General features: G+C 39.3%; 3 protein-coding genes across 6 annotated transcripts; all 3 read right to left on the reverse strand.

Moving 5' to 3' along the window:
* Positions 1-301: 301 nt before the first annotated feature.
* LOC128235209 (angiotensin-converting enzyme-like) lies at positions 302-23,746 on the reverse strand. Of its 4 annotated transcripts, none has more exons than XM_052949977.1 (14): positions 23,728-23,746; positions 23,282-23,393; positions 16,243-16,413; positions 12,730-12,938; positions 11,866-12,029; positions 10,471-10,691; positions 8,999-9,211; positions 8,556-8,835; positions 8,245-8,352; positions 7,529-7,770; positions 6,886-7,027; positions 5,738-5,836; positions 4,645-4,767; positions 302-1,439 (listed from the first exon to the last, which is right to left on the reverse strand). In XM_052949977.1, exons 3-14 carry the CDS (start codon positions 16,397-16,399, stop codon positions 1,250-1,252), a joined length of 2,148 nt encoding a protein of 715 aa, XP_052805937.1. In that variant the 5' UTR covers positions 16,400-16,413; positions 23,282-23,393; positions 23,728-23,746; the 3' UTR covers positions 302-1,249. The 4 variants fall into 4 exon arrangements, with proteins under 4 accessions (XP_052805937.1, XP_052805934.1, XP_052805936.1 ...); XM_052949974.1 differs by having other exon boundaries at positions 23,658-23,746; XM_052949976.1 differs by lacking the exon at positions 23,728-23,746 and adding an exon at positions 23,495-23,648.
* Positions 16,690-18,167, reverse strand: LOC128234457 (uncharacterized). The gene is made up of 2 exons (XM_052948708.1): positions 17,964-18,167; positions 16,690-17,841 (listed from the first exon to the last, which is right to left on the reverse strand). The coding sequence occupies exons 1-2, from the start codon at positions 18,165-18,167 to the stop codon at positions 16,690-16,692; spliced, it is 1,356 nt and encodes a 451-aa protein (XP_052804668.1).
* On the reverse strand, positions 18,459-19,802 carry LOC128234458 (uncharacterized). Its single transcript, XM_052948709.1, has one exon. It carries the CDS (start codon positions 19,800-19,802, stop codon positions 18,459-18,461), a length of 1,344 nt encoding a protein of 447 aa, XP_052804669.1.
* Positions 23,747-23,994: the final 248 nt, after the last annotated feature.

The raw sequence follows: 23,994 nt of genomic DNA on the forward strand, positions 1-23,994 counted from the left end.
ACGATCAGATCGTAGATTTTCAAATTTCCGTTCGAAAGTTAATGTTTTATGGCATAAACCGTTCCAAACGGTTTAAGAAAAATGCATACAGCATCAATTTTTGAATTTAAATATAAAAATCTGCGATCTCTTTATTGTCAGTAGTCTTATATAACTGGTTTACATGGAAAAAATGGCTCGTTCCAAGACAAAGTTCCAATTATTGTCAAAACCTTCAATCTGTGAGAGTGCAGCTTTAAGAACCGTTTCTATTTTTCCGCTAGTGTGTGACAACCCAAAACGTTTTCCATCACAACTCATGTACATTTGTAAATTTATTCAGTAGAAGATCACAGATGCGAAAGATAAACAGATAACAAATCCAATGTTTTAAGGGAAAAATAAACAACAACATGTATATTTTTTATCCAATGGAAGACGACATTTTCTAGACGTGTCTAGCTATATATAGCTAACGGGCAATACTCGTAAAACATCTTAAAGGCCTGGTTTAAGGAATGTTTGGTATGACAATCACCTGCTGTGCATCTCCTGCTAATTGCACTGATGTCACATTAGGGGCCAATTTCCGGTGTATTCATGGTCATTTAGGGTCCATTTAAATTATAAAACCTCCAAAACTGCACAGCAGGATACTCAGATCGGAGATCTGATGAGACAATTAGGCAATTAGATTAAGATCAATACACAGAGGTTGTTTACTATACACTTTTTTTTTCTTTTCTTTTTTTTTTTTGGGGGGGGGGGGTCACTTATGGATGGATTAGACTAGACTTTTAAGATGATTTATAAATACCGGCCCAGGACATTTGGACACAGCGAATAAACAACACATTATTGCATACGCGTTATAAAATAAATACATATAACTGGATTTCATTACAACTAGTACATCAATGATAAATCAACATTGAACAATTATTCACATGAGACAACAGAAAATAGCTACTGAATATTGAACAAATGCAGAAACCCGGGGGGTTGACCCACGGGGAGCCTCTTATCAAACCCCGCTCTTTCTCGAACTGGTAAATCAAATTAAGTCGTCGTATTGTTGTTGTTGGTTTTTTTTTTCGAAAAAAAAAGAAGGTATTAGTCGCATAAAACAGCTATTTTTGAATTTGCAAATCACATATTCAATTCAATAAGTGTTCTTTAAAGGGCACACTTTACGTTTAAACTTATTTGAAGCACTTGATTCTTTAATGCATTTCTATGTTTTAGTCATTTAGTCATGTAGTCAAACGGCTCAGGCTTTAAAATTTGTTTTAGCCTTTTCCCAACCAACGTCGTTATTCAATCTTTTGTTCTCTTTCTTCAGCCACACATGAAGGGGTTCAAAATATTTTAAGATTGCTGCTGAGTCCACGTGCCTACTTCCGGTCAGGGTTTCCATAGCATCCGGCCAGGGTTTGGACTTGCCAAGCTGTAGCATCGCCCTGAAATAAAGAAATACAGTATGTTATTTGAGATTCTCAATCGGTACAACAGGAGAAACACAAGAGGAAGTGGAGTGCGTGTGTGCATGTGTGCGTGCTATGTGTGTGTGTGTGTGTGTGTGTGTGTGTGTGTGTGTGTGTGTGTGTGTGTGTGTGTGTGTGTGTGTGTTGGTGCGCGTGCGTGCGTGCGTGTGTGTGTGCTATGTGTGTGCGCATGAATGTCACGATGTGTTTGTGTATGTGTGTGTAGGTGTGTATGTGTGTGTGTGCGTTCGTGCGCATGTACGTGTGTGCGTGTGTGCGCGTGTGCGCGTGCGCGCGTGTGTGCGTGCGTGTTGGTGGGCATGCGTATGCCATTTTCCACAATCCGTTAGCAAGAATGCCGGGTATCAAAAAGGTACATACAATACAACTTTTTACTCGTTTATATTTACACAAATATCAGAGGCCCAGGGATGATTTTACATTTATAGCCAATACAACTCCTGTTTATGGGGGGAGCGATAATGTCTAAAAGTATGCCCGCTAATAACGCCAGTCCATGATAAGAGCCCCATAAAATCATCTCAGACGTAGTTAAAAATGTCAAATCACCCAACCATCTCTGAAGCAGTGATGCACGTGAAGGTTGTATCGGATTGCACTTTTGTTATGGTTGCAGATTTCTGCCATTTCGCATTTTAGAGGCGAAAAGGCGCATAGTCGTATTTTCGAGCTGCCATAATTTTGGCCTGCTCTTTGCGCATTTTAAACCCGTCGTCATTTGGCGCATTTTCGCACTTTTACCCCGCAACTTTGCGCATTTTTACAATGTCACATCTTTTTGCCCTTTCGCTGCGAAATCAGTCACCATACTTTTATTAACTATGATACGAGCAGTTTACGGAAAATAATATGACCCATAAATACTGCCATGGGAACGTTTGACGGGCATCGAGAAGACATCCAGCTTAAGTTTCCTAGCTATCGTCCAGTCCCAATTAAAGCTGAGTTTTACGGCGTTTTTACGACAATTCTTCACATGGTACAGCTAGCCTACTGGAAAGTTTCAATTAAAACAGTAATTCCGATCCCATTTTAAACCGATTCCAAGTATCAGTGACCATCAACGATTTTAAATTTAAGGAGCTAGATTTTAAAACTTCCACAATTTGTCCACAAACAAACCAGCGGGATAGGAGTCATTAAGATGACCGTGTGATAAAATCTAAAGAAACCCTCGAAAATCAAGATTAAGAAAACACAAATTGTTCGTCGAAAGCAGAAATGCTTAGTGGTCATTTAGTATACAATTTCACCAGAGCGCGAGATATATTCACTAATGGACAACAATTTGTTCAATCGAGCGAGTATTAAGCACATCAGACTAAGATTGATTAAGGTTTAACGGACAATGCTGGCTACTCGAACCCTCAAGGCATTCAAACTAACATCCATAAAAAACCTTAAAGATGCACTCTTATTCCCACATAAGATTTACCACAATTAATACTATTGCTTTAGTATTCCAAACAGGATGAATAAATGTCGAAAACAAAGGTTTTTATGAAGGATACTGAGTTTAATTTGAAAGAAATATGCATAAAAAACGGTATTTGTACATTATTAGACTTATAGTGTACCACAGTAAATCTTTTAGCATTCACCAATCATTTAATATTTTTACGTTTTCAGCTATTAAATACACGGTTGCAATCTTGCTGTCATTAAAAATATTTCCATAAATGCATTATTTAAAGCTGCACTCGCACAGATTTACCGTTTTTCCAACTTTTTAATTTTTTGTCTTGGAATTAGACTGCTGACAAAAGATCAGATCGCAGATCTTCATATTTTCATTCCAAATTTAATGTTTTATGGCTTAAACCGTTACTAACGGTTTAAGAAAAATGCATGAAACATCAATTTTGGGACGGAAATATGTAAAGCTGCCATCTGATCTTTTGTCAGCAATATTTTATCACTGGTTTGCAGATATTTACGCAAACATTTGCTCGTTTCAAGATAAAAAATAAAAAAGTTGTCAAAAATTTCAATCTGTGAGAGTGCAGCTTTAATAAGTAGATCAAGGATTATCAGTCAAAATTGATGTTTGTTATACATGTGAATGTATTGATTTTGAATTAGAGTGTCACTAGGGTGTATTACAGAACAAAAATCGGAGATGAAACTTTGTGAAACTTATTATTAGTACAGTTATAATAATCATAACATTTTGCACGCTAATTTAGCGACCTGCTACAAACTGCCCCTTCAACTCGACCTGTTCATAAAGGGTGAAGGATTTGGGTGAAATTCCACCACACCTTCTGAAATATGAGCTCGATACTGCGAATATTCGAAATAAAAAAAATCGTCAAAAGCGAAAAAAATATTTTATAGAAACGGAAGGAAAACATTCGGAACCTGGAAAAAAGGTTCGACACAACCAGAAATCGAGATAATAGAGTTCGACATAACGCCGGGGTTCGACTGTAGTGTGTAAAACACATCCCAGTACAGAACATGTTTTTTGTGGGTTGTTTTCAGGTTCCAAAATAGACCCACTGTGTTAAAAGCGAACACTAATTCAAAGGCAAATAAGACAATAACGTCTAGTGTGTGTATACTGGACGTTGATGGTCCGAGTTTTTCCTCGGCAACGCCGTAAAGGTCCAGGTCATGGTAGAAACCGGATAACGGAATAAATTGTCTGGCCGGTAAAAAATACCTGTCGATATTTTGCTTGTAATGGATCTACACGTGTTTACATTATTGCAATATTAAGAAATAACTAGACGCGGTTTGATATTTAAACAAACTTACGTCAGCCTCTAGACTTTAGTTTAAACATATTTATTTTACAACGACTGTGTAACAAGTTATTTACAACAATATATTAATCACTCTCGTTGGCATGATTTTTTAGGCTAGAGTGTGGTCTTGTGTAGTGGATGAAACCGGAGAACCCGGAGAAAACCCACTTGTCCTGCTTGGTGACCACATATTAAACTCATATGCGCCCAAGCCGGTAAACGAACCCGGATCGCCTAGGTGAGAAGCGAGTGCGCTAACCACTGCGCTAACCGGACAACCTAGACTTTGTTCCAAGCGTCCTCGGACCGGTATACGTCACAGTTATTCGGCATAAACTGAGTTCCGAACCGATACAGTGATAAAATCATAAAACTACAACAACCACAATAAAAATGAAATGACGTCATACCGAAGTTTGTCTCCTGCGTCTTTGGAGCGGTAGACGTCACAGTTATATAATGGTCCCGTGTGGCCCGAAGCCTCGCACATGGCTTCGTAAAACTGGAACTGTACTATAAAGCTGATGAAATAGCTGGAATAAAGAATAGTAGATAAAGAATAGATATAAATTTGTTTTAAAAAATTGAAATACCGATATATTCTTATTTGGAATTACTACTTTCTTTTCTATTATCGGCCAAAATCTTAAAACGCACTGGTACATACGAACGAACGAACGAACGTATACATGCTTGTACACATGGGTGTATCCAGGAATTGACGCTAGAGGGGGCGTTACTTAGGGCACAACCTACTGATTTTCGCCCATCCTCAGAACCGAAATTTACATGGTTTAAAATGTTCGGAGGGGGGGGGGTTACTCCTCATAGATTTTTTTAACAATTTCTAGTCCGAAATGGTGCATTTTGAACGCGTTTTATTACCTTTTTGTCTCCAAAATTGAATTGACACAAAAAGTAGACCCCCCCCTTGAACCCGCTAGTGTTACATTCGATCACTTGACTACACTAGCATGTATATATGTGTATCAAATACAGTATCGTGGGATGACTCAGAGGTAGAGTGACCGCTTTCCGACCAAACGGCCCTTGGTTCGATCACCGTTTATGTAACGTTCTTGTGGCCTCCCATATGGACACTCACTACTGGTGACCCAAGTAGCGGACTCGAGATTGTTAAAATTAATTAAGCTGTTAGCGTTCTACACAATCGGGCTAAGATAAATTTGTATTTAATAAACTAATTGAAGTAACAATGAATTATATTATTGGGCATCACTAAAATGTTGAACTGTTATCTTCGATACAGTGTCATTGCATTGTGTTTTCCTCCTTGTCTTCCGGTTTTACGGCACAGCTAGCCCATCGCGGGAGTTTTGCCGTGAAACCGGAAGACAAGGAGGAAACACAATGCAATAATATTAACGCGTTAATAGTACCAGCGGAAGTGATTAATTTAACACCTAGCCTGTTCACAATCGTTGTAAAATGCATAACAAAAGTTTGATACTTATAAATTATCAATCGTCGTATAAGGCTAACCATATATATGGCGAATTGTCCGGAATGTGGTATTTAGACCCGGGGTCGAAGTCTCGCTCACTGCGGGAAATGGGGGAGACTAGTCCTTGGTACTCCAACCTGAAATAATGCGTAAATGTTAATATAGACGGGTACCCTCATTCTCTTTTCTCCAAAATATTTTTTGTAGGAAAAGTAACGTAGGGTATAAGTCTAACCTCAATTCATTCGGAGCTCCTCGGCCATTTTTTTTCAAAAACAACCTCGGATGTATATGGACGGTTTACATACTTAAAAAGTGGTACGTTTAAGTCCGCTGCAAATAGATCGCGTAGTAATCTTATTTAGTAGTTAAAATTTATGACTTAACTCTTGGGAATCGTAATTATGTTTGCAATAATACACTTCACTGGCAATCAATTTAAACTGAGAGCAATGAATACAACTCTTAAACACTACATTTAATTAATGCTTTTATTCAAAAAATACGGACTACTTCAACAGATGTACCGGCATACATCCGAGGTTGTTTTTGAAAAAATGGCCGAGGAGTTCCGAATGACCTCAATTACGGTTGCAGGTCAAAACGTCCACATGCCAAAACGATATACAGTCAAAACGTCCCAAATTGGGTCAATACGTATCCATCCAAATTCAAAACATCCCCATAGTAATTTTTACTTTTTAATTACATGTACTTTTTTTGTGGAAGTAAAACAAGAGGTTTTCAACAAAAAAATGGCAGGAGCACTCAAACTTCAATACTTCCCAAGTCAGGGAATGGTACGCTAAAACAACCGGACCAAGCAAGGGAACAAATCCTTACAACAGAGATAAAGCGAACGTATTTTCTTGTCTACCATTGAAAGTAAAATTCATTGTTAAAAACATTCGCCTATGCTCATATGAACAAAAATGGACTGAGGCTAGCGTAGCCTCCAATAACTCAGAATTACATGTACATGTACCCTCTTTTGCCATCCTCCAGGCGAGGGACCCAGAAGTACAGGCTGAACCGTTATTGATTTGATTTTGGATATGACACCGTGATAAGAAACCATGGATATTAATAATAAAGCCTATGATCTATATCTGGGATAATCCCGTTTACTGGGCAATAATACTACCCGAACTTGCCCGTTATCATTTTATGCATTCAGTGTACCCACCGGAGGTCCCACCAATGCCGGTTGTACTCGTCCTTTGTGACGTTCCCCCGGAGGACGTCCCAGCGCCACTTATCCATCAGGTAGCCGAACGGTAGGAACGCCACTTTGAACAGCGCCCTCTTTAGCAGGAAGTTGATGTCACCTTATGAACATAATATTAGAGATCAAGGAAAGATTAAAACTAAACTTAAGTGTTCGCCATTGGCTATATATGTCCATAGAGTCATACAGGCCAGGGGTGGATCCAGGATCCGACGCTAGTGGGGGCATAACTTAGGGACGTAAACTTTTAACTAGCATCTCTCCCTCAGAACCGAAATCTATTTGGTTTAAAGTGTTGACAGTGAGGTTGGGTTAACTTTAACAATTTCTAGGCCGAAATAGTGCATTTTGGGCGTATTTTATTACCTTTTTCTCCTATATTGAAATTAATAGTAAACGTGGGTGGGCGTCGGATACGCGCCACCGTCCCCTAGACCCGTTAGAGAAGACATGTATCACTCCGCAATAACTTTAATTACTACTAAGACGTGTGCATGTGTGTAATCATATTTCCCCCAAACCCAAGAAGTTGTCATTGATAGTAAAATTCATATAAAGTCAAACACAAGTTTTTATATAACAAATTCAATTTAATACAAACTTTTAGGGACTTGTTTCTCTTTTCCTTTCTGTGTCGGAAGTGGTCCCCTTTGGATAGCGTCCACCTGTTGGTCAACGTCCACTTGGTGTTTAGCATCCCCAGACATTTGTTGATCAGCGTCCCCGGCCACTGGTTGGTCAGCGTCCTTGCCAAGGAGGACCTTGTCCAGGTGGCGCCTCGTCATAACAGACAGGCTGATCGTATCACCAATAGCCTCGTGGAAGGCCGAGTTAGCACCGTCCCTTTGAGAAAACAGAGAAAAGGAGTTCGATTAGTAATGCTAGTTTTTGAGTATTTTTCTAAAAGTCTTAAAATTTTGATGTTTATGGTCTTGATACTGAGGTCATTTGAAAGCTTTTCTTTATAATTTTATTGCATTCTAGTAGTGAGAGTCTATATTCAATTTCAATTCCAACATATTTCTTACTATTTTATATGAAACTTTTAGTAGTGAACATATTGCAAAGTTTACAAGGGTAAAACCCCTTTTGTCGGATTCAAAACATGACACCTAGCACTTTAATACCCTGCAATTCTGCTGATTGCTTAAGGATGCTTTTGTTTTTCTGCTACTGTGGCGAGTCATAAAACAACAACGACACTATTCACGGAACTACGAATGTGAGGTATGGGGAAGGAAAACACTATAAGCATTAATTGAAAAGGCGCAACTGAAAACTAGTAGTCAAACACGATGACTTTACGGCGGAGTTTACCTATAAACTGTCGGTTTATTCTGATAAGCCATGAAGTACTCAATATGACCCATTTCATGATGTATTGTCTCAAAACTATCCATATTCGGTTGTGTGCACATCTTTATTCTGAAGAAGAAAGGCATATGGAATAGTAGGCACGTGTCATATCTATGCTATATGATCATAAAATCGAGTTAATTGATCAAAATAATTATTTATGCTCATCTTAATACATGCAGTCAAAACTCGCTATATAAAACAAAAGTTCGAAATAACCGGAATATCGAGATAACATATTTTAACATAACGAGTTTCGTCTGTATTAAAACCTGAAATCGTTGTTTGAGGGGTTCGTTGTATAGAAATCGAAGGCGGACGCGTGGCAGACGACCTCTCTTCCTTCCGGGCGGATCTTCATGGAGTTTGCGTTGAAATTTGGTGTCATGGCAGGAAGCCCCAACGATGTGTAGAACTCTTCTGCCATATGAAACATCTGGTCCGCGGACATGTTCCGGTTCTGCATAACGGTACTGTAATCCACTTCCGGTTCATCCGAAAAGGGTTTTACTAGATCGTAAATGTTGATCCATTCCTGAGCCCACATATTGCCTGAGGAAAGAAAACGCGCTAACTATGTCTAACAGCGTTAATTTAACATTCCGACAATAAAGTACCATCTTGAATAAAAGCCGTGTTATATGAATATCGAGGCAAAAGCAAAAGAAATCAACCTGCACATAGGCCTGTGCATAACCTTATGCATACAACCAACCTAGTAGATGTGCGGGAATAGCGCCAGACTTAAATATTCTCCTTGGATCGTTGTCAATGTCCGAGTAAGTTGCTTCAAGGCGGTGACGGACGTAGGCATGTAGTTCTAGGTAGAGCGGTCGGATTTCGAGCCACAGCCGCTCAGCTTCCGCCTCGAGGTGTGACGTACCGTCAAATTGACTAGAGATCCAGGCTGTCGCGAAGTCGGGGAAACCTACGTTTTAATATATACCGGTTAGTCACACTGCTTTGATTCTCAGCGAATACGTCTTACCGAGGGCGGAGATCCCCTCCCCCCCCCCCCCCCCCCCCCCCCCCTCCAACACACACACACACATTAATTTAGCAAACGTGATTTTCTAGCAAAATGTATAAACATTAATCATATTCTTAAGCAAAACACACAAAAGCGAACAGTCCCAAACGAAAAATGGCTTGTTTATTATATAAACATATCATCAGAGAACCTAACATTCCAAGAAATGCACGATTTAAAATCCAATTACTGATTTAGATTTCAAGCTACAATTGTAATTGTCTTCTAAATGTCAATGTCGAAACCATAGACAACCTCAACAAAACAGAAACACTCCATTAATACCACCCTAGCCTCGCCGAGTCCGACTCTGGCCACGTTGGACACTGAATGTTACAAGCTAACAATCATTCGGAACTCCTCGGCCATTTTTATCGAAAACAACCTCGGATGTATGCCGGTACATCAGTTGAAGTAGTTCCTAATTTTTGAATCATAACATTAATTAAGTGTAGTGTTTTAGAGTTGTATTTATTGATCTAAGTTTAAATTGACTGCCAATGAAGTGAATTATTGCAAACTTCATTAAGATTACAAAGAGTTAAGTCATAAAGTTTAACTGCTAACAAAAATTACTACGCGATCTACTTGCAGCGGACTTAAACGTACCTCTTTTTGAGTACGTGAACCGTCCAAATACATCCGAAGTTGTTTTTGATAAAAATGGCCGAGGAGTTCCGAATGGCTCTCTTCACATTTGGCTTACTGGCCAAAGTATCGCAAGCACCTTCTTACTCGCCCAGGTTTAGTATCTATCTTTAAAGATGCACTCTTACTACCGAATGAGATTTTCCACATTTAATATGATTGTTTTAAAAAGGATATATGCATGTCAAAACAATTGCTCTTATGAAAGATACCGAGTTTAATTTGAATGAAATATGCATAAAAATGGTATTTCTACTTTATTAGACGATAGTAGATCACAGTAAATCTTTTAGCATTCACCAATCATTTAATACTTTTGCGTTTTCAGCTATTAAGTACACGGTTATAATATTGTTATCCATGAGTAATTAATATTCTCCATAAATGCATTATTAAGTAAGTAGTTAAAGGTTTATCAGTCATAATTTATGTTTGTTATATATGTGTACGTATTGATTTTGAACAAGAGTGTCACTTTAACATATGTTTAATGTAAACAGTTCTCTCACCGTTGTCCGTGGCACCAACATTAAGCAGACGGACCATCTCCGCGTACTGGTCCTTCATCTTTGGCCCCGTAGCATCTCGCCAGCCCCACCAAGCCCCGAGCAGCACTTCCGGGTCACGTGACTTGGCGAGCACTTGCACGAGGTCGGGATCGAGCACCAAGCCCTCTACCTTCGCTGTGCTGTAAATCTGCTTCAGCTGTACTTGTACATCTACCAGGTCTCTTCGAAGAGAAAAAAACAGAGTTATGGGCCTTGCTGTGCAAATGCATACATTCTCTTGCAGCATGTGTACCAAGTTTCATTTAGATATATTTAACGGTTCTTGAATTATGGCCAAAGGATAACATATTTACACGACGACAACAATGACGATAACGAAAGTGATACTTCCTTGATGTTTTTCTTTCAAAAACAAATCTGCTAAAAACGGTGTAATTGTTTTCTTTGTGAGTATGCTTTTAACTTTTTGAGTGATATTGTATAAAGAAAATGACATTGGTCATGATGAGCGATTCACTTGAGGTAAAATAATCCTAACATGAGTGGCAGTTTGTCAAAAGATACGACGTGAATCTGAAGTGACTAAAGCGACATGGCTGGTTATCGAACTTGTCCGCGATATTCTTCCTGTATAAATATTGTTAAAGTTTGGCTATGATTGGACAAAAGGTTCTCGAGTTTTAGCGCGGACAACATTAAGTTTGTGTTATTTCAATGTATGTTTTAATAAAATTAAGGGCCACAATTCAGAAGTGACTGGCGCGACATGGCTAGGTTATCGAGCAGAGATATTCTGTCTATACATATGTTGTCCAAGCTAGGTGAAGATCGCAAAAAATCGAAAAAGATCGATTAAATTAGTGAATTGTAAGCAATCTAAGGGCCATAATTCTTATGTGACTAGTGCGGCATTGCTGATTATCGTTTTCAGCCGTTATATTCTACCCAATACACATACTTCTCATAAGTTTGGTGATGATCGAACAAAGGCTTCTTGAAATATACGACAGACAGTTTAAAGTTTGTGAAACTTAAAGGCCATACATCTGGAGTGAAAATGGCGACATGGCTAATTCTTATTTGTATAGTGCACGCCACTCCGCCACGTCACGCCCGCCGCCTTATAATTATTCCCGTCTTACGGCGGCCGTATAAACAGGGATGTGTGTTTTTTCGTTACTTCACTATATTGCCTCATTTGCATCATATTGACGGTCCTTTACGTTGACTCTTCCTGATGAAATGCAAGTGTAACGTTTCAATTTGGTATTTGAATAGAATCGCCATATATTAATACGGAGGGAACATAAGAAACCCTCTCAAAATGAATTTAGCAAGAATACTGACTCTTTTCTGCGATATATTCTTGGGCTATAATGCGTTATCTGTCCTTACTGCTTGTCCTTCTGGGACTTTGGTTCGTCGTTGAATGCGAGCAATCGAACTTGGCGTTGAAGGTCGTCTCCAAGGTCACCAAAGAGCTCGTGTTGTTGAACCAGTTGCGCGTGCGAAGATAGTTGTTTATAGAACGCTGCCGCATCAACCTCGACGTCAGTCAACTAGAACGTGAAGTTACGAAAAAAGTCATTTTGGTGGTAAAGCTGTGTACCAAGTTCGAGCACTCTTGTAAAACAACCATATAGATGTTTTGCTCACTATAGTACAACATGCTGCAAAAAAGAATCATAAACATAATGATAAATTTACAATCGCCTTGACATTTGTATAGATAAAACTTGGCGTTCATATTGTATAACACGCAAAGAGTTATGCTATCATTGTTTATTTCAATATTACACTTCGATTGGATTAGAACGACGTCATTTAAGTAATTATATACGACGTTACAAAAAATCAGCTATTCTTTTTAACAAGTTACGTATGTTGTCGGTTACATGTCTTTACGAATAAAAAAATAATTGCAGAAGATACTGCTAATTTTTAATCAGAATGAAATATTTTTTCAAAATGTAAATATAAGTATTGATCGCTTTTTGTCTTGCGTTTATGCTGTATGAACGCAGTAGGGCAAGCAAGCAAATGTCCAAGAAGCGCTAGCGCGCTTCATGGGATTTGCTCGCGTGCCGTACTGCGTTCATACAGCATAAATTCTAGAAAAAAGCGATCAGTCCTTAACAATCACATTTTCGCTTGGTGTTATGTATATTTATTCAAGTCTTCGGAAATGAATAACGTTAGACAAAAATGTGTTGATATATAGTAATTAAGAATGTATGAACCACTCGCACACTTTCCAACCTTTTTCTGGTTTTCATCAGTAATATCTGTTTCAAAGTCCCATGTGGCGTACGCGGTTTTCGAGTTCCATTTGCCGAGACACTTATTCCACTCCTGCACGAGATCCATGACGTCATCGCGGAATTCGTTGACGTCATCAGTAAGATCAATGGCGACCTCCATTTGCGCTTTACAGACGTCTATCAAAGTAGTTTCCTCTGCACCAATTTCTATATAGTAAAATATGCTGAATATGCTGAATGAATATTTAGCACAAATTCATTGAGGTGAGGAGGTCTACTTATTCTAACCCCAATTTCACAAAAAAACTCAGTATTTATGCAAAAAGCTACAGAAACAAGCTCAGTAAAGTTTAAACATAAACCCGGTTTAGTGGGCAAACGCCAAAGACAGAGAACACAAAATCACAAACAAGAAACACAGAAGAACAGCCAAAAAAAACCCACAAACAGCACAGTACATACATACTATATATATAAAATAGGTATGTTTATCAAGAATTGTTAGGTAGATCTACCGCCTTGGAACGGTCAGTAAAACGTAAATTTACTGGGGGCTTAAACCAGTTTATGTGCACAAACCTGACTCTTATTCCAACAATCTTTAATAAAGATAAAACGCAAAAGTCAAGTCAAATTTCAATCTCAACTCAATTTACCACAAGTAGACATAGTATGATTCAAAATCTTGCATGTTTTTATACTTTTTGAAAACTTATTTTCTCATAGATTGTGTTGATGAAAAGATTTTTGTCATTTCGAATTTTCCAAAGAAAACAAATTCTAGAGCAAAAAAATATACTTGAGTAATTGTTAAAACATAATGGATTGTACTCAAAAACATTTTTAGCTGTAGAATGTGTTTCTCTTGGAATCTTGACCAAAGGCCTTAATCAACATATTCTATGATAGAATGCACTTTTAAAAGGTGCAAAAACATATATGATTTTTAATAACTTTTGGTGCAAAGTGGTGAAATGAGTTGAGACTGAGATTGAGATTTGACTTAAGTATTTTAGTGATATTGGGGCCTGGGGCAGTGATTACGAACAGTCTAAAGTCTAAGCTCAGACTCAAGACTCATTATGGCAAACCTTCATTTCATTGTAATTTTCCTTCTATCAAAACATTGATGTTAAAATTTGCTCAAATATATTACTATTTGAATGTTTTACTAGTATTTACACTTTTCTGTAAAAGAAATAGAATACATATGATTTTTTGTTCCTTTATAAAAATCCTTTTCTGAGTCTGAGTCTAGACTTGGACTTGAGACTGTTCGTAATCATGGCCCCTGGTGTCCACCTCTCACCAAATGGTTGTGGGCTCAAGCTCCACCAGTGGCACATGTATACTTGTGGACACTTTAAATGGACATCGTTAGAGTGTGACTTTACAAATAAAATACGCAACTTTCGTCACAATATAAAGAGCTTAAAGAAATTAGAATAAATAACATTAACTTAATAAGGTAATATTATTTGCTAAATAAAACAAAAACATGGGATTTATCACAAAAATATAATTATCTTAGTGCTTAGTTACAAACATTATTTTTTCAATGAACAATTAGCTGTAACAACGGGCAATATTCTGTAAACCAACGTACTTTATTCTAAATGTCGTTGCGGCTAAATCTCTTATATGAAATGAGCAGCACCAGTAATACCACATGAGGACAACGGTCACTTGACTACAGCTGGGGGTGACATTTGATCAGTTTGGGGACAATGGGAAAAGAGTAACACAAGACAGTGAGGCCTCAACCCACTATTGATTCGGGTTACCCGACACTAAATAGGCGCCTTGTCTACAGTACCATTTTTACAGTCCGTAGGCTAAAAAGGAGTATTTTTGTGTGTTTTTGGTGTGTTTGATATGTTGTTTAACTAGCTTTATACAGTCGAACCCAGTTGATTCGAACTCGCTTAGCTGGATTTCCTCGTTGGCTCGAGCTGGATTTCGTTATTAACGTTAGCATTCCCGCTTTGCTCGAAATCCCCGAGGCTCGAGGTTATTTTAACTGTCCCTGTGGGTTCGAGCCAAAGGGGTTCGACTGACCTGAATATTTCTTTTATGCAATTCCCCAGTGATGACAAAAACATTCTAACATAAAGCCTTAAAACAAAAAATAAAATAAATCCTACCCATAAACCTACCTGTTTTGGGACAATATGTTACCATAACCAAACATTTCCCCCCTGACGGTATAATTTCACGTTTTACACTCAATCAGCTGTTGGCCTTCAAAACATTACATACATAAAGTCACCGTGGCCTTGTGGTATAGGTGTCTCGACTAGTGAGGTCAAGGGTTGAAGCCCCACCACGGTTTTATAACCCTAGTGATATAGGTGTCCGCCTCTCAGCTAGTGAAGTTAAAGGCTCAAGCCCCACTATGGATACACATTATTCTCATATTCACACACAATGGACACCAGTACTGGTTTCTACCCAGTACATAGACTCGAAAATGACTCATACTGTATTCAGAATCATAGTATCAAGTAACAGTGCTGTTTTTTCGACGAATTTCCAGGTCGCTATAAGCCCCATTTCTCCAAGCCAATTACATGTGTAATGTACTTTTTTCACCAGATTCTCGTTCATAATCTCAACAAAAGTTACCTTGGTAAATTATTGTGAGTCAAACGTAAAGAAACGATCATTTATTGTTTAGTAAATAATAAATGATCGTTTCTTTACGTTTGACTCACAATAATTTACCAAGGTAAATTTTGTTGAGACGCTAATGAGCGAAAGAGCATCGGGAATTGATATCTTAATGGGCTTATTTTAACTATTTTTGCAACGATTATCACAATTGATTGGTTGATATTCTAAATCAAGAATTATGAATATTAGTGAGGTAAACAAGAATTACACAGTACGAAAAACTATCATTTAAAAAAAAATGTAGAGTAAACAACTGAACAACTGAACTTCGTATTGAATTTCGTTCACTATTTTTATGTATGCTATTAATTTTCGTTCATTGTAATTCTGATTGTTGTTCATTTCTGCAGTGCAAACTTGTATAAAATGAAACGAATACGACAAATTAAAAGCCTGAAACAACATTTGTTTTCTTTTTATATCATTTTTTGTTAAAATACGTAATGAAAGTTTACTTTAAATGTGAAAATGACCAATAATACGACCAACGCACAATATACTTCATTAACGATACATGTATACACAATCTTGTCTGCGAACACATAATCAATTTTTCCGAGTAATCGAGTACCCGAGTACTCGATCGAACGATTGTCCGAGTACTCGAGTATTAATTTTACTACTCGTTGCCATCCCTATTATTTACCCTTCATTGTGAACTGTGTTTTGGTACAGTTGTATTACATCAATGTGCATTTAAATGATTTTTTTTTGGTTTTCTTTCAATTAGCAAATTTCCCCTTTTTAACAAAATTAACGCTCAATTCCACTTTCTTAGCCCACCTCACAACCCCCCCCCCCCCCCCACCCTACCCTTTCACCCCACCGCCTAACTTACCTTTTGCGTTTTTAAGCTGGTCCTCCTGTTCCAGGAACTCCACATTAATAAGATACTCCTTGAGTCGCTTGATTTCGTCTCGTGTGGCGTCATTTTGGGTCGAACTCACGCACGTGCATATCACAAGGACAATAAGGGTTTTAATCATTGTTTTCATTGGGAGGCGTTCATCTGCAAACATGAAGGTAAAAATGACGTCATTACGTTACGTTTTGCGCCACAATTTCCCGCGAGAACAAATTGCCTATTAACTTATTCGTTTTGTGCCCGTCACAGGGCAGCGGGCAAATATAGATGACTTGGGGCAGCGGGCAGGTATAGTATTATGTGACTTGGGGAGGCGGACAGCTATATGAGTCATGGGCTACGGTGGCGGACTGGCCAAGAAGAATATGACCTGCGGGCAGTTATATGTGACTTGGGGCACCGAACAAGTAAAGCGGACAGCTATATGTGACGTGTGATAGCGGGAAGGTAAAGGTGACTTGCGGAAGCGGACAGAATAGATGACATGATGAAGCGGACATGTATAGCGGAAAGGTAAGGATGACCTGTGGTAGCAGGAAGGAATAGGAGACTTGGAGCAGCGGGAAGGTATAGGTGACTTTGGGCAGCGGGAAGGTATAGGTGACTTTGGGCAGGTATAGGTGGCTTTGGACAGCGGGGAGGTATAGGTGACTTTGGGCAGGTATATGTGACTTTGGGCAGGTATAGGTGATTTTGGGCAGGTATATGTGACTTTGGGCAGGTATAGGTGACGTGTGATGGCGGGAAGGTAAAGGTGACTTGCGGTAGCGGACAGAATATGACATGATGAAGCGGACATGTATAGCGGTAAGGTAAAGATGACCTGTGGTAGCGGGCAGGTATAGCAGATTTGGGGCAACGGGAAAGTATAAGTGACTTTGGGCAGCGGGAAGGTATAGGTGACTTTGGGCAGGTATAGGTGACTTTGGGCAGGTATAGGTGACTTTGGGCAGGTATAGGTGACTTTGGACAGGTATAGGTGACTTTGGGCAGCGGGAAGGTATAGGTGACTTTGGGCAGGTATAGGTGACTTTGGGCAGGTATAGGTGACTTTGGGCAGGTATAGGTGACTTTGGGCAGGTATAAGTGACTTTGGGCAGGTATAGGTGACTTTGGGCAGGTATAGGTGACTTTGGGCAGCGGGAAGGTATAGGTGACTTTGGGCAGGTATAGGTGACTTTGGACAGGTATAGGTGACTTTGGGCAGCGGGAAGGTATAAGTGACTTTGGGCAGCGGGAAGGTATAGGTGACTTTTGGCAGCGGGAAGGTATAGGTGACTTTAGGAAGCGGACAGGTTTAGTCGACTTGGGCAGGTTAGGTGATTTGGGGCAGCGGGCAGATATAGGTGACCTGTGGTGGCGGGCAGGTATAGGTGACTTGGGGTAGCGGGCAGGTATAGGTGACTTGAGGCAGCGGACAGATAAATGAATTGATGAATTGGGGCAGCGAGCAAGTTTAGGTGACTTGGGGCAGCGGGCAGGTATAGGTGACTTGAGGCAGCGGACAAGTATAGGTGACTTGGGGCAGCGGGCAAGTTTAGGAGACTTGGGGCAGCGGGCAGGCATAGGTGACTTTGGGCAGCGATAGGTTTAGGTGACTTGGGGCAGCGGGCAGGTATATGTGACTTGGGGCAGCAGGGAGGTATAGATGACTTGGGGTAGCGGACAGGTAAAGATGAGTAAGTGTAGCGGACAGGTATAGGTGACTTGGGGTAGCGGGCAGGTATAGGTGACTTGGGGTAGCGGGCAGGTATACGTGACTTGGGGTAGCGGACAGGTATAGGTGACTTGGGGTAGCGGACAGGTATAGGTGACTTGGGGTAGCGGGCAGGTATAGGTGACTTGGGGTAGCGGGCAGGTATACGTGACATGGGGCAGAGGACAGGTATAGGTGACATAGGGCAGTGGATAGGTATAGCTGAAAGGTATATGTGACTTTGGGTAGTAGGTAGGTATAGCGGACAGGAATAGTGGACATGGGACAGCGGATATGTATAGGTGACTTGGGGCAGTGGATAGGTATAGGTGACAGGTATAGGTGACTTTGGGCAGTTGGCAGGTACAGTGGACAGGTATAGGTGACTTGGGGCGGCGGACAGGTATAGGTGACTTGGGGCAGCGGACAGGTATAGGTGACTTGGGGCAGCGGACAGGTATAGCGGACTGGTATGGTTGACTAGGGGCAGTTGTCAGGTATAGCGGACAGGTATAGGTGATTTTGGGCAGTTGGCAGGTATAGCGGACAGGTATATCTGACTTGGGGCAGCGGACAGGTATAGCGGACTGGTATAGGTAACTTGGGGCAGTTGGCAGGTAAAGCGGACAGGTATAGGTGACTTGGGGCAGCAGACAGGTATAGCGGACTGGTATAGGGGACATGGGACAGTTGGCAGGTATAGCAGACAGGTATAGGTGACTTGGGGCAGTATGCAGGTATAGCGGACATGTATAGGTGACTTGGGGCAGCGGGCAGGTATAGAGGACAGGTATAGGTGACAAGGGGCAGCGGACATGTATAGCGGACTGGTATATGTGACTTGGGGCAGCAGGAAGGTAAAGCGGGCAGGTAAAGGGGACATTGGGCAGCGGGCAGGTATAGCGGACTGGTATATGTGACTTGGGGCAGCGGGAAAGTATAGCGGACAGGTATAGGGAAAATGGGGCAGCGGGAAGGAATAACGGACTGGTATAGGTGACTTGGTGCAGCGGGAAGGTATAGGAGACTGGTATAGGTGACTCTGGACAGCGGGCAGGTATAGCGGACTGGTATAAGTGACTTGGGGAAGCAGACAGGTATAGCGGACTGGTATAGGTGACTTGGGGCATTTGGCAGGTATAGCGGACAGGTATAGGTAACTTGGGACAGCGGGCAGGTATAGCGGACTAGTATAGGTGACTTGGGGCAGCGGGAAGGTATAGCAGACAGGTATAGGGGATGTGGGACAGTTGGTTGGTATAGCAGACAGGTATAAGTGACTTGGGGCAGTATGCAGGTATAGCGGACTAGTATAGGTGACTTGGGGCAGCGGGAAGGTATAGCAGACAGGTATAAGTGACTTGGGGCAGTATGCAGGTATAGCGGACAGGTATAGGTGACTTGGGGCAGCGGGCATGTATAGCGGACAGGTATAGGTGACTTGGGGCAGCGGGAAGGTATAGCGGACTGGTATATGTGACTTGGGGCAGCGGGAAGGTATAGCGGACAGGTATAGGGGACATGGGGCAGCGGTAAGAAATAGCGGACTGGTATCTATAGGTGACTTGGGGCAGCGGGAAGGTATAGGGGACCGGTATAGGTGACTTGGGGCAGCGGACAGGTATAGCGTACTGGTATAGGTGTCATGGGGCAGCGGGCAAGTATAGCGGACTGGTATATGTGACTTGGGGCAGCGGGAAGGTATAGCGGACAGGTATAGGGGACATGGGGCAGCGGGCAAGTATAGCAGACAGGAATAGGGGACATTGGGCAGCGGACAGGTATATGTTACTTGGGGCAGCGGGCAGGTATGTGAGTTTGGGAAGCGGAAAGGCATAGGTGACTTAGAGCATCGGACAGATTTAGCGGATAGGTTTAGGTGACTTGGGACAGCGAACAGTTATGGATGAGATGGTCAGCGGAGAGGTAAAAGGTGACTTCGGTCAGCGGACATGTATAGTTGGCATGATGCAGTGGGCAGGTATAGGTGACATTGGCAATTGGCACAAAAGGGTGACTTAAGGTATCAATGCTTAATTATGTCCCATTAGCGCTAATGTTAAATTTCGATGATCCCTATATAAATTTGGTATCTTTGAAATTGTATTTCTTGCTAATTACTGGTATGTAATATACAAGACTGAAAATGCATCACACTTGAAGTTATTGTAGTTTGTATAAGTCATTAAATCAAACTGGAATCGGGTACGAACTCAACCATTTTGAAATCTTTGAAAGCCAAGAATGAATAAAACTTTTTAAAAGGTGATACATTAGAGTCACCATGCATCCCAAAATAAAATCATTTTAGATTAGGACACCTTATGACAGCGTTACAATCACACTTGGGCCTTGGTACTAGTAGACCTATTGGCAGGGGCGGATCCAGGAGATGTCGTAACTATGGGGCGTAACCTGTTGATTTGCGCCCCTCTATCAGAACCATAATTAATTTGCTTTAAAATGTTGGCAGAGGGGGGGGGGATTTTGAGTGTGTTTAATTACCTATTCACCTCTATAGAATAAAAATAAAAATTGGACAATTTAAGGGGGAAGGACGCGCGTCGCCAACCTCCTTACCCTGGATCCGCAAGTGATTGGTTTTACTCCCACACATTATACGGAGCATGGAACAGCTCCGTCAATGCAAAACACAAATATGTCATACCATATAGTATTAAAAGTTTTTTGAACTATTTCTTTAGCAAAATTTTCAAAAAGTATCGCGCCGAAATTTTCATGCTTGGATTTAAGACTTTAGTTCCAAACAGTCGAGCTATCCATGTCGAGCGATGGTAAAAGCTCTTAACGTTGTTTTGTTTATCAAATCATAACATAACATAGTGTTTATTGTAATTTAAGACCACCAGTAGTTGTACAATAAATTATCCGTGTAAGACCAGATGCTTTCTCAAATCGCATGCTTTTAGCTAATGAGATTTTGTTAATGAGATTATATCACTACATTGTAGTAGCATCAGTGCTAATTATATTATTGAACAATTAAAAGCTTGAATGCGTGATCCATGTAGTCAAGAACAATTCGGCCATTCGGGTACGTTTTGGCGGGTTATAAGTTCAGTTCTCGGCACCCAGCCAATGCAACAATTACGGTTACATTGTTTTAGTTGAAGTATATGAAGGGGTGCTCCTTTTTCATAGATTACGTTCCACATCCATTGAGTCAATATTATTCTTAACTGGATCTATGAAGATTTAGCTAATCGGATTACTTGCTATTTATAACTGAACAATAGAGTGAATGAAGTCAATGATGTATGACCATAAGATTTTTTTAAGTTGAATATTGAATACCATCCCAGTTCACATGACCATGGACGGCGTTTCATTTTTGTTTATTTTTCATTTGAGAAACTTCTTAAAAAAACAACTTCCAAACTGTTCTCAATTTTGTTTTAAACGATATGGTTACTTCGCACTGTTTTAAAAATGAAAACAACAAGAAGTCTTCAATCTTGATTTGTATACGGGTACATACGGGTACCTGCGGTTATTTGACGATCGGATACACGTGTCCAAAATTTCTACCCAATCGATGAATATTGAACCATTTGATCAAAAAGCGAATAAAACGTTACTGAATACCGATATTTTGTTAGTATAATTTATGATGATGACGAGCTTGCTTGAGCGTGTAACATATGTTTTCAAATGCAACATTTATAGAAAACGATAAAACTAATAACATGCTTTATTTAGCTGAATAATGTTAGACTGAAGGTGTGTGAATATTGAGGGGATTGTTCAGGGCATTGTTAACGACATCGCTATTAACCTCTTAACGGGAAATATTTTTTTATGAAAAATAAAAATATATGAAAAATTATATACATTTGATGATGTGTCAATATAGTTAAATAAAACAAGTACAGCTTAAAGCTGCACTCTCACAGATTAAACGTTTTGACAACTTCTTTTATTTTTTGTCTTGGAACGAGCCAATTTTTGCGAAAACCCATGGAAACCAGTTATATAAGACTGCTGACAAAAAAAAAATTAGATCGCAGATTTTTATATTTAAGTTCAAAAATTGATGTTTTATGCATTTTTTTTTAAACCGTTAGTAACGGTTTCAGCATAAAAACATAAATTTTCGGATATATGAATATCTACGATCTGATTTTTGTCAGCAATCTTATATCATTGGTTTACAGATATTTACGCAAAAATTTGCCCTTTCCAAGACAAACAAAAATTTGTAAAAATGGTAAATATGTGAGAGTGCGGCTTTAAACAGTTGTCTATTATCTTGTTAGACATAAATCAGGTTCACAAATGTATCCATTCAACTTCCAGAACAATACACACTTTAAAGTTAACAGCGATGACATTAACAACGTTGTTAACTTAAACAAAGTTTTGAATGGACCGATTGTTCAGAATCTCGTTAAAGTTTACAACGTTGTTAACGAAATCGTTGTTAACGTATAAACTGTTACCTCTCTGGAAGTTTAATGGATACACTTGTGATCTGCTGTGTTTTTAACAATGTTTTAGACAATGGTTTTAGCTGTACTTGTTTGTTTTTAAAGTTTGAGAACATCGTTAAATAGTTCACATTTAAAAGTTAACAACGATTTCGTTAATCACGTTGTTAACTTTTACAAAGTTTAGAACAATTGGCCGATACTAGTATTCTTCAGAAAAATTATTTATATAATTAATTTCTATTAATATTAGAATTTCTTATTTTAACTTTTGGTGATATTTTAGCAATACAACAAGCATTTGCTCACATTCACACGAACAACATAAATACCTAATAAACCGTGAATGAGTCCCTCTAAAGTGACACTCGTATTCAAAATCAATACATACACATGTGCAACAAACATAAATTTGATCGTTAACCTTTAACTACTTACTAAAATATGCATTTATGGAAAATATTAATTACTGAAACACGATTATAACCGTGTTTTGAATTGGTAAACACGCAAACATATTAAATGATTGGTGAGTGTTAAAATAATTAGTGTGATCTAAATTTAAGAAATTACGGTGCCGTATAAGATATCCGGTATTTTATTTCGCATAAATGACTTAAGGAAGCTTAGCACTTTATGCTGACCAATTTTCAGTACATTTAGAAAATATTTCATTTTTGACGTCGAAATTTTGTTGAGTACCCCACCACCTTAAACTCATTATGCTTCTTAAGAATCATTGTTTTCGACATTTATTCATCCCTTTTGGTACATTCAAACACTTGTAATAATTGTGGTAAATCATACTTGGGAGTAAGAATGCATCTCTAAAAGGGACGAGAGGGATAAATCATAAAAGCTTGCTTACCTTAATAGTATGCTCGATTTTCCGAATGATACATTACTGATGCTTAATTAATTCCCATTCATTCTGTGTTCTTCTTTTTCTATCACTTTCACTTATTTAACACACGATTGAGCTGAAAAGAAAGGTTTCAAAATGTGTGTACGACTTTATAGCAAATACAACCGGTTTGTATAAATATAAATCATAAAGTCGATACGTAAAAGAAACATTCACCATTTTATCATGAAAACTATAACAATAAGAATGTGACAATCCGAAGGGCTAATTCCATATTTATTTCGCTAAACCCTTGAAAACACATGGCCTATTATGGTTGCATTATTCATGGTAAATGTTCTGACACGAACTGTAAGTGAATAGAAAAAAATATACATACTCCAACACGATCATTATACATGCACAAAGGCAACTAGCTATAGGCAAATAGACGTACGTATTATTCTTACATGGTAAAATGAAATCCAATTCATTCGTTTTAAAATAGCCTATAATGAAATATGAGATGTGTATCTGATACGCAACGAAGCATTTACTTGCTTTCAATAAGGTAGCTTTATTAGATAGATAATAGCGTATGAACTATTTTGGTTATAGAAGAAGAAAGTTTATTCAAGGAAGAAGAAAGGGTATATGGTAGTTCATAAATAGCGTTTACACATGTACTATTTAGTGTGTGTACCCAGGGGCGACTCCAGAAATTAATGTTAGAGGTG

This window comes from Mya arenaria, chromosome 5 (genome assembly GCF_026914265.1).
Source record: "Mya arenaria isolate MELC-2E11 chromosome 5, ASM2691426v1".
Classification (NCBI taxonomy): Eukaryota; Metazoa; Mollusca; class Bivalvia; order Myida; family Myidae; genus Mya; species Mya arenaria.